The 11,409-nt window shown below is 37.4% G+C and overlaps 1 protein-coding gene across 1 annotated transcript; it reads left to right on the top strand.

Moving 5' to 3' along the window:
- Nucleotides 1–7,977: 7,977 nt before the first annotated feature.
- LOC142620774 (uncharacterized) lies at nt 7,978–9,968 on the top strand. The gene is made up of 3 exons (XM_075794084.1): nt 7,978–8,307; nt 8,513–8,962; nt 9,777–9,968. Exons 1-3 carry the CDS (start codon nt 7,978–7,980, stop codon nt 9,966–9,968), a joined length of 972 nt encoding a protein of 323 aa, XP_075650199.1.
- Nucleotides 9,969–11,409: the final 1,441 nt, after the last annotated feature.

The raw sequence follows: 11,409 nt of genomic DNA, 5'->3' as shown, positions 1-11,409 counted from the left end.
ACCTTTGTTACAATATCACTATTGTGATCACATCTTGAAAATTGCATCAATGATATAAGAAATTATTAGGTCCAACGGGAGGATTGCTAAGAAGGTACTCCCAATCAATCACATCTATGCATGTGCAAAAATCAGCACAAGAAAAAAAAAAAAAAAAACTCACAGAACAATGTCACACTTGTATAAGTGATAACGTTTTATTGGTCGAGAGGACCAGTGAAGAACCACTTCAACAATCCTCTAATGAATTTAATAATTTCTCCTCACCTTACTTGTAAGATGTTTTGTTTTTGGACATAATAAATGGTATTAAGGAATTTTTTTTTTAATAATGTTTTTTTAAAAAAAAGAAGCTGTGTAATGTTAGGTATTGAGGCTCTATTTCACAATCCCTCAAAAGAAAAGGCCATATGGCGGAAGCATAACCTACCTATAACATGAGTTTCAATATGTATAGCTGCAAATCTGCAATATGAGTTTCAAATCTAGGTGATGGAAAGGCTAAAGTTAATAGTAAAAATCTAAAAGGTATCAATATCATCCTTCCGTTCATCTGCCATTAACTCTCTTTCAAACCAAATAATTTTTTTTTAACATGCCATATTGACGTTTTATCAGGCATGTATGCAAATTTTTTTTACCGAAGATAAATGAATGGAAGCATTCTTAAATATTTCAGGATGAAATTGAAACTTTTTAAATATTAAGAATAAAAAATAAAAAAAATAATTTGAACACTAAGTTTTAGGCATGAAAGTATATTTCAAGGAAAATAAAAGTTTATGCTATAAAAAAAAAAAGTTTATATAGATTTTATAAGATAGCATTGTAATATGCTTATTCATCTATGAGGATCAAACTCTTCTCAAAAAAAAAAAAACAAAAATCTATGAGGATCAAACCATTTTTTTCTGGGTATTTTTGTTTTAAAATTTTTCATAAGGTGTTGATGATTCAAAGTGATATTTCCTATTTGATGTTTTTGAATTCCTTAATTCTAACTTGCAATAGGAAAAGGATGATGTTCTTTCCTTGTAAATTTGGAAAACGTTGCTTTCATTTGGACTAATGCTTATCAACAGCATTTAACTTTGTCTTTGTGATATGTGTAGATGGGAGTATTGAAGTGCCATTATTGACCACTTTTATATATGGTATTTCCTTTGATGTTGCATTGTCTCTTGGTTTTTTAATGTTTGATAGAGACGATAGTATTTCAAATGAATGGCACGTGCTTCATGATGATTATTCTTTAGTCTTTATCATTAAATTAAAATATCAATTGTCTTGTTGGTGCAGGCGGTAATTGAAATCTAGAACTCTTATTTGACGACAAAATTTTTCTTTTAGTAATAAGGATCTTATATTCTTATTGTTAGTGAGAATGACTAATGAAAAAGCTAATTTATCTTGAAAAATTGGAACAATGCCATTTTGCACTAATGACGCGTCACTAAATTGATATGGTCAAGTTTATAAAATTATTCAATGTACTTAGTAGATTACGTCCTCCTCTCATATAAAGATAAACCCCGCATATGACTTGTGTACATAAAAATCACATAGAATGATATAGTTCACCGAATGTATTGAATAATTTCAATTCAATTCTCTATCTCATCTCACTCAAAATACTGGTTTATTTGGTCATCTTTTGTCAATTTGCTTCTTTCAGCCTTTTAAACAATATATTTTCGTTACCCACTGCTTTATAAAGAACGGACAATAATTACTAGAGGTATTCATATTTGTCGGTTACAGTGCCCATTGATTTTAGGACTAATCAATCATGTTTTACTTGTAGCACGCCATTGAAATGTGGTACAAAACATCATGTTCACAGACTATCATAATATTCCGTACCATTTAAACACTAATGAAGGTCAAAGAATATACTTATTACGTCATATAAAAAAAATAAAAAATAAAAACCTCTTCTATTATGCACCGATTGAATTTTGACATATATGCATGAGATGTATCAAATCTAGTCGCCAGGTGGTTGTCATGCAGAGCACCCCGAGCTGTGATGGGCACACTTTGGTAGACTATGCAGCCCATGGCTTACGAAAGATATGAGACCAAGCGTGTAATATATGATTTAGAAGATCTTGTTCTTATTCCATAAACTATTGCCTCATTATCAATGTTTTAAGTGAAGTTCACTATAAATGTGAAATGAGGAAATATCATACTTTGAAATGCCTAATAATGGCTAGAAATGCCTACAATTTCATTTTTCTTTCTTGGCCAGAGAATGCAAAGAATTATATCAGCATCATACAACCTGTATTTTTACTAGGTGATTACCAATGCACTTTTGCTTCAAATTATTTACTGGAAGTTTTTTATGTAGTCCCATGATTTCTCCTCTATTACAGTATCACTACTGTGATCACATCCTGAAAATCGCATCAAAGAAAAAGCAAGGATTGAGAGAAATTTTTATTGTTGAAGGAAACATAATGATCCAATAAAACGTTTCAAAACTTGAATATAAAGAGGAGAAGATAGTATGAGAAAGAGGTGAGACAAGTTAGCAGGAAAATTTTGGGAGTTGAAAGATAGAGCGTGGAATAATGAATATGCACATTATGAATCAGTCTAAAATGATGTTTTATGTCAAAAGTCTTGTAGTTTAGTGTGTCATTGTTGGATTCTTTTAATGAGAAGAATTTGTGTTTTGAATCCTCTCACCCATCTTGTGGATTTTTTTTTTTTTTGGGTTGAAGTCTCAAAATAAGTTGAGTGACAAAAGGTATTGAGGCTCTGTATTCCAGAATCCCTCAAAAGAAAAAATTATATGGCAGAAGCATAAGCTACCTATGGGCTACGACATGAGTTTTAATATATGTTAGGTTTACGTTACACTTGATATAATTTTTATCTATATTACACCACTTAATATCTTTTATTGGATAAAATTTTTGACAAATCCATTGTTAAATTATATTGTCTTGTTATATTCTCCATGCTTACAAAATTTCAAAATGATTAGATATTAATAATTATTGCACATCTTTACAATGTTTAAATATCAACTTTTTACTTTTCTTTTGTTCATAGTCGGTAGACTCAGTACCAAGCGTAGATAAAGGAAGAGGGTTATAGTAGGTTGATAGCAGGTTAAAATTTGATCACTTTATTATGAATGGATCAATAATTTTAGTACTTACATATATTTAAAAGGTATCAATTTCGTCATTCCGTCCATCTGTCATTAACTCTATTTTAGGCCAATTCAATTTTCTAACATACTACACCAGTGTTTTATCTAGCATGTATACAATTCTTTTAACTGTAGATAAATGAAAGGACGAACTTTTAATTTTTCTGGGATGAAATGTAACTTTTTAAATATGGGGATACAAAATAAATTGAACTTGAACCAAGTTGTAGGCATGAAAAATATGTTTAAAGGAAAATAAAAGTTTTATCAATTTTATAATATAGTATTATAATATGCATATTCATCTACGCATATCAAACTATTTCTTTTTGAGTCTTTTTCAAATTTGATAAATTTTGATTGATCCTATATATCATTGTAGGATTGATCCAAAACAATAGGATTCTTAACAATGTTGAAATCCAACATTGCGAACTAGGCAAATGGTTTAGTCATAAACAAACCACCTGGTTCAATAGTTATGCTGATGATCGCTTTCATAGAAGGTGGGATGGAGATTCCAATGGGTAGGGTCACTAGGGACTTTCTTATCAATTATAGGTTATCCCCAACCCAATGCTCTCTCAAAGTTTTTAGGGTCCTTGGTAGTGTAGATATGATAAACAGAAAGATGGGGACTAACCTCAAGTGGAATGATGTAAACTGGGTATACAATTGCCAAAAAGAAAAAGATACTAGTTACTACTTCAAGTGTAGGGTCCCTCTATTAGGTTAATTTCTTGTATACCTGAGTAAAATAAGGGTGTGGACGAAGACTTTCTCATTCTCTCGAGAGACTAGCATGATGGGTTACATTGTCCTACCCAAGATGGGGAACCAGGTAGGGTTCCCACAGATTATAGATTAACCTAAGGCATCCATTTTCTTCTAACCTTTCTCCTTCCTTTTTTTTTTTTTAATTTTTTTTTTTTTTTTACAAAAGACTAAACTAGCTTGTGACTCATATTTTTCGTCCACTTGCAGAAGAATTTCATACAGCCCCGACCAAGAGCTTGGTAAACTTCGCAGATCTTAACCGAATCCTTAAATCGGAGATCTTCCTCCACCGAGACGAACAACTTCGGGCAGTACACTTGATCCTTGGATTCAAGCCCATCTATAATCGCTTTCAAAATCCCAAGCATGTGATCAGGGCAAAGGATCCTAGGCTAGCGTTGATTGACGTAGCTGTTCCTAGATTTTTGGCGCAACCTCCTCTGTCCGGCACTCAAGACACACAATTATCAGCCCCCTTACAGCGAAGCTACTCTATTCCCAAGAGCAACCTATCCCCTCTGACGATGATTAGGAGGAACGTGCACCCAAACCAACCAAAGAGGACTTAGATAAAGACTTCGAAGTCTTTTTCAAGAAGATATCGAGGAGCTCTCAGCTCCAACTCATTGTCGTCTTCCTGTTGCTTCTGTGAGCACTAGTCAAGAAGCATCCAACATTCCCAAAGCAATGGTTCTAGAAGAGAAGACCTCGAATTTGTTGGCCTTACTTACCGCCCACATTAGGGCTAATGCTCCCATTGTTCCTGTGGTGCCTCAACCACCAACCCCTACCCCTACGTGTGCTCCCTCATGTGATGCCCCCTAGAAGAAAAGAAAGAGGGGTAAAGGATCCGAAGCACCTGAAGAGGGGGAAATAACTCGCTCCACCCAACAGCCACCTGCCAAGGAGTCTAGAGTCACTAGGGCTAAACAGAAAAAGGGCATGCTTACTGGGTCTTTCAAAGGTTCTGAGGGAGAGCAGCGCTTTAAGGCCACAGTGTGGAACCTAACTTTCATACTGAGTTTGGGGGATCCGGTTATGGATGATGCCACCCTTCGAGACCCCCAAAAAGGCAGGTTTGGCATCCTTTCCGAGTGTTTAGAGAAGACCTTCCTTCTTCCCAAGGACATGCATGAACTCCAATCCTTGCGGAAGTGTGAGGTGTTTCTATCACTTAAAAGGGACCTTACCAAGGTATTCACTTAGGCTGCGTTTGTTTCGACGGTAAATGCTTTCAAGAAATTGTTTTACCCGTTTTCGGGTGTTTGGCAGGTGCTGAAATTTTGGTCAAACGGAAATTGCAAACAGTTGACTGTAAAATACGGCCTCTGACCCGAAAATTCTTTTCCATTTGTATTTTACCTTCAATTGGTTTCAGTCCCCATTTTCCCTCTCGCCTTCTCGTTGCCTCAAGTCAAGCTCCAGTCAAGCTCCACTCCCTGCCTCAAGCCATCCGAGCTTCACCCACCGTCCGACGAGCGCCGCCACTCTCCCACGGTGAGTTTCCTCCACCGTTTCTCGCAGTCTCCTTCACACACCAAACGACCCACACCTCCGGCCCACTCGACGAAACCTCACCCACACACCTCCGATCCCCACACAGCTCCGGCCCACTGGACAAACCCACACCCACACACCTCCGACCCATTTTACACAGCCCGATCCACCCACCTCCGACCCACAACCTCCGACCCACTCTACAAAACCTCACCCACAACCTCCGACCCACTCTACAACCTCCGACCCACTGTACACAGCCCGAACCACCCACCTCCGACACATTCTACACAGCCCGAACCACCCACCTCCGATCCATTCCACCTCCGACCCACTCCACAAAGCCCGATCCACCCACCTCACCCACACACCTCCAACCCATTCTACAAAACCCAATCCACCCACCTCCGACCCACCCCTCTACAAAACCCGACCAAACCTCCGATCCACCCTCTACAAATGGTACTCTGGGTTGAACCGATATGGCTTATATATATATATATATATATATATATATAATTATTTAATTAAATACCTATTTAATTATTGATTTACTTTTTTTTTAATTATCTAGTTATTTATTTAATTATTGATATCAGAAATTCAATTTTGCTGCTCTTACAATTATACAGAAATATAAATGCAACGTGATTTGTTGGGGATTTTCTGCTCTTGGTGTTTTTGTTGATGGGTACTCTACTGTTTAGGTAGAAAATGTTTAGATTATTATTTAAAGGGGAATTAAACATTTTATGGCTGCTCATAATGGTTTTGATCTCACTTGTTCAAAAAAAAAAAAATACTATAGATTGCTTGAATTTGGATTGTTTTACTGTTGTGGTTGTTTTTATATACTGTGTACTCAATATCATGCTTGTTTGCATACCTCTTAGACCACAATGTTTGTGATGTTTTAGATGAAGAAAAAAACCAAAGCAGCAGTTCTTGCCTCAGTTGCATCTGTCCTCCTTGTGGGGGTTGCGTTGGTAAGGAAATTGCGACATAGACGACTGCCTAGGGCGCCTTATGTTAATCATGCAGCCGAAAGAGAGCATTACATAAATAGTATTCTGCATGGAAGTGAGAGACTTTGTGTTAGTCAAATTAGGATGAAACCTATATCTTTCCACCACTTATGTCACATCCTCACTGAGGGGGAGCACATACGCCCTACTACGCACATGTCCGTTACGGAGCAAGTGCTAATTTTTTTACACATTATTGGTCATAATGTGAGGTTTCGTGTAATTGGTAGTTGGTTCCATAGATCAACTGAAACTGTCCATAGATACTTCAACGTCGTCCTTAGGGGGGTCCTGAAATTATATAGAGCTCTAATAAGACTGCCTAGCGAAGATACACCCCCAGAGATAACGGATAGCAGAAGGTTCTACCCCTATTTCAAGGTAAATATTAAGACTTGTGTATATGTGTAAATTATGAAAGTTTGTGTAATTCTAAATCATTATGTTTTTCAAAAATTAGGATTGTGTTGGAGCGATAGATGGTACACATGTTCGTGCATCTGTGCCACCTGAGATACAAGGAAGGTTTCGTGGTCGCAAAGGTGGAACCACACAAAATGTGTTAGCTGCCATTAGTTTTGACTTGAAGTTCACTTATGTATTGGCTGGATGAGAAGGCAGTGCACATGATTCACGTGTGTTAAATGATGCATTTGCTAGGCCACGGGGATTTTCAATTCCCTCAGGTATTATAGGATGACTTCACCTTTTGAGTTTATTAGTTTAATAAATTTTGTGCATTTTTCGAAGCATAGTTGTGATTTGGTTTTATTTTTGAACATATGTAGGTAAGTATTATCTTGGTGATGCTGGGTATGGTAATAAAAATGGAATTCTGTCACCCTATCGGAGTGTGCGATAGCACTTGAAAGAGTTTAGTGATCGTCCTCCTGAGAATGAACAAGAATTGTTCAACCTCCGACACTCTTCCTTGAGAACTACCATTGAGCGAGGATTTGGAGTGTTGAAGAAACGTTTTCTAGTGTTGGATGCAGAACCATTTTGGTCTTTTGAAACACAAGTGAAAGTAGTGTTAGCATGTTGTGTGATTCATAATCACATTATGGGGGTTGATCCTGCTGACTATATTATGGAAGCTGCAATGAACCAAGTAGAGGGTAGTGGCTCCCAACAAGAAACACAGTCACGTCGGGAGTCCCTTGAAGACAGTGGAGTGTGGAATGCTAAGAGAGATGAGATATGCAAAGCTATGTGGTCTGATTATACCAGGAGTGGAGAGTAGAACTTTATTTAGATTTATGTGATTGTCATATGTACTGTATTCTTGTTTTATATATATTTAATCTATTTACTGTAGACTTCTGGTGGTGTAAGGATCATTATTTTCAACAATACATTGTTATTTCCAGTAGTTGTTTCGTTCTGTTGTGCACATCTATAATCGTGGTTGTATGTGTGTTTGATTTGTTGTTCATATGCACAGTAATTTGTGAATGCTACTTGGATTGTTTAAATGCTAGTCTCATTATGCAATTATCATATGTAGTAATGTCGAAAGGGAAAGAAAAGGTGGGTAGTAAGCAATTTCGATGGTTGCCACCAATGCACACGACGATGCTAACTGTACTTGTCGAAGAGGCCACGAAGGGCAACAAGCCCTCGAACACTTTTAAGCTCGGTTCCTTCGCTACTGTCGCTAAGGCGATAACTGAACAGTTTGGGGTCGAGTGCCACCCCTCGTATGTTGAGAATCGAATGCGTACTTTGAGGACAATGTGGACTACCATTCAAACTCTTCAAAAAAAGAGTGGGTTCGGTTGGGATGATAGCTTAAAAATGATCACGTGCGATGCGAAGACGTACCAAGAGGAAGTTATGGTATGGCTTTCAACTATATTTATGCATTATATTTTCTATTGTTCTTATCCCATAAATCATGGATTATGTCTCTTGTGGTAATAATAGCTTATACTTGTTTATCATTCACATAAATCATCTAATGACATCAATATTGAATTGAATATTGAATTTATGAGTGAAGTGATCATTGCATTGTTATTGTATGTTCCTGTCTCCCTTACAGGCGCATCGGAAGCATGCTGATTTTTTGAACAAGAAGATAGAGTTGTATGATGAGTTGGCCATTGTAGTGGGTAAGGATTTGGCCACAAGAAGCTTTGCTAAGTCATATGTTGATATTGACACAGAGCATGACAATGTAGAGAGCACTGAGATGGTGGCTGATAATGGGGAGGAGGGTGTGGTGGATAAGGGGAAGAATGTGGTAGAATCGTCCACCACTGGGTCCACACTTTCAAAGTCCCGCAAAAGAGGCCATGCACCTCCCTCTGATGATAGCGCTCTGACTGATTTGTCTGATCAGCTTAAGGAAATTGCTGTGGCCTTGAAAGAAATCAGTCGGGGGCCTGTTGATTTTAATAGTCTTTACTCTAAGGTGATGGCTATGGCGGCGGATGGGTATAGTGAAGATATGCTCGCAACCGCCTTTGACCATCTGTGTGAAAATAAGAAGGTAGCTAGGGGATTTCTGGCCAAGACTGCTAAGCTGAGGAAGCTTTGGATGGATAGTTATTTGTTCACTCGACTCTGACTTGTCTGTTTAGTGCTGATTGTGATGGTAGGGATTGTGTGTGATGTAGTACTAGTATGATCCTAACATTGTATGATATATGTGACAATTGTATTATCGGTAAGTAGCCTATGTATGTATTTGTAACTTGTAGGATGTGAACTCTTTTGTATTATTGGGACGATACAATTGCCCAAGTTATGTGTGGTGACTTTAGGCATGTAGGGCACATGTGCACTGTTCAGATACCACGTGTAGGTATCAATTTTGCATACCATGGACTTGTAATGGTGAAAGTACATTATGTGCGTTTTGATATAAATATTACCAGGTGATATTCGAATGCTCTTTGTTGATGTTGAAGTCGATGATTATTTTTGTGATGCTTTTTGTAACTGTTGAAGTGAATGATTATTTTTGTGCTATTACAGGTTCATCTAGGCAATGCAGGTTTTTATTTGTAAATGCATTTCATATTTTTCGTAAAATGTGTGAACAAACCAAACATGGGAAAATGAATACAGTAAAACGAATTTCAGAAAATGCCAAACAGTGGAATTTGTTTGCTGCCCTTATTTTCCATGGTGCAACCAAACAGCATGAGTACATTTTCTTTACGGGAAAATATTTTTTCCGGAAATGATTTTCCGTCCGGAATTGGTTTACCGTCGAACCAAATGCAGCCTTAATTCCTTATCTTTATATATTCACAAATTTTATCCATGTCCTTATATACATGTCTTTGTTGACTGTGTAGGCATCCTTCGTTGCTGAAGAATGGGTGGATCATGCTCTGTCCAAGACCTGTGAGGTAGAAAATAATTTGGAGCTATCTGAGAAGGCCCACGTTGACTTAGAGAAAAGACTCAAAGACACCTTATTCCATTTAACTGAGGTAGAAAAGGCGCGCAAGAATGCTGAGTCAGTCTTGGCAGGGTTCGAGAAATAGGCCACAGAGGCTTGGGTTTCTCTAAAGAAGGCTGAAATGCAATTGGCCTTGGTAATAGAAAAGAACAAGCAACAACAGAGACAACTTGAAGAGAAAGATGCCAAGAAAGCAATGACTGAGTAGGCCACGTTAGACGCTGGCATGACAAAGACTGCTCAAAGCCTGACTGTGCAACTTCAGGATGTTGCTTGGGCCTTCTATGCCAAAGTTTGGGGTGAAGCTCTCGATGTTGTGGGGGTGAATGCGGACTCTGAGCTGAGGGAGGTAGAGAAGATTTATTTCCCTCAACCCCTCCACATTGCTCCTAGCCTTGTTCCCACTCCCCTTGACCCGAGCTCTACCTCGTCAGCGCCCAAGCTCGATGTGACTTCAACTTTTGTCATTTCTTTTGAGAAAGAGAAGGAACAACAACCTCAATCTCCTATTGTGTAACTCAAAACAGAAGAGGTTATTGAAGTTGAATAGCAAAAGAAGAAGAAGAAGAAAGAGAAAGCCAAAGATGTAACTAACTAGGCCTCTTTAGCTTCTAGAACATGGGATGATTTTGTAGGGCAACAGGTTCTAAAAGGACTTGTACTTTTTGTGACATTCAATTTTTGAATAGAAATATATGCAAGTTTTTCTTTATTCATTTTTGTTGGTACTATTAACTTTCCTTATTTGCAAGTTTCCTATTTTTATCATCAATGAGTATACTTCGTAAATGAAAGCAGATAGCATGTGATATTACCAAGTACATTAAATTTACTTTTTGCCTTACTTCCAATTTGCATTTGATTTCTGTTTCCATGATACAAACTTGTCTAAGGCCTTAAAACCCATGGAGCCATACACACTAATCTGTCAATAAAGGGGAATTTAACTAAATCTGGCGACTTGAGGAAATATTTAAGATTATAGCTTTACCCAATACTTAGACGATTTTACATAAAGGTTAAGTTATCCATGGCTTGTGACCCGAGGAGTCGAATAAGACCAAGGTTCTGTTTAACACTTAGACAATTTTTCATAAGAGTTAATTTACCCATGGCCTGTGACCCGAGGAGTCGAACAAGATCGAGATTTTGTTTAACACTTAGAAAATTTTTCATAAGAGTTAATTTACACAAGGCCTGTGACCCGAGGAGTTGAACAAGATCGAGGTTCTGTTTAACACTTAAACAATTTTTCATAAGAATTAATTTACCCAAGGTCTGTGACCCGAGGAGTCGAACAAGACCGAAGTCCTGTTTAACACTTAGACAATTTTACATAAGAGTTAATTTACCTAAGGCCTGTGACCAGAGGAGTCAAACAAAACCGAAGTCCTGTTTAACACTTAGACAATTGTCCGGAAGTCATCATGATTTAACTTGCTACTAAAAAAATAAGTAAATGAACAAGAAATGAACAAAAACCTTCATATTATTAATAGTAATTTTGTAGGTTATTTACATTCCAT

This window comes from Castanea sativa, chromosome 12 (genome assembly GCF_040712315.1).
Source record: "Castanea sativa cultivar Marrone di Chiusa Pesio chromosome 12, ASM4071231v1".
NCBI classification, from domain to species: Eukaryota; Viridiplantae; Streptophyta; class Magnoliopsida; order Fagales; family Fagaceae; genus Castanea; species Castanea sativa.
The sequence above is the reverse complement of the archived record's forward strand: the minus strand, read 5'-3'. Positions and strand labels throughout refer to the sequence as shown.

What these genes read in the sequence shown, in the direction of transcription:
- LOC142620774 (XM_075794084.1), top strand. Translation starts at nt 7,978, where the DNA reads ATGTCGAAAGGGAAAGAAAAGGTGGGTAGTAAGCAATTTCGATGGTTG. An exon ending in CGTACCAAGAGGAAGTTATG is followed by an intron (nt 8,308 to 8,512) that starts GTATGGCTTTCA and finishes TCTCCCTTACAG; the next exon opens with GCGCATCGGAAGCATGCTGA. An exon ending in ATCTGTGTGAAAATAAGAAG is followed by an intron (nt 8,963 to 9,776) that starts GTAGCTAGGGGA and finishes TTGACTGTGTAG; the next exon opens with GCATCCTTCGTTGCTGAAGA.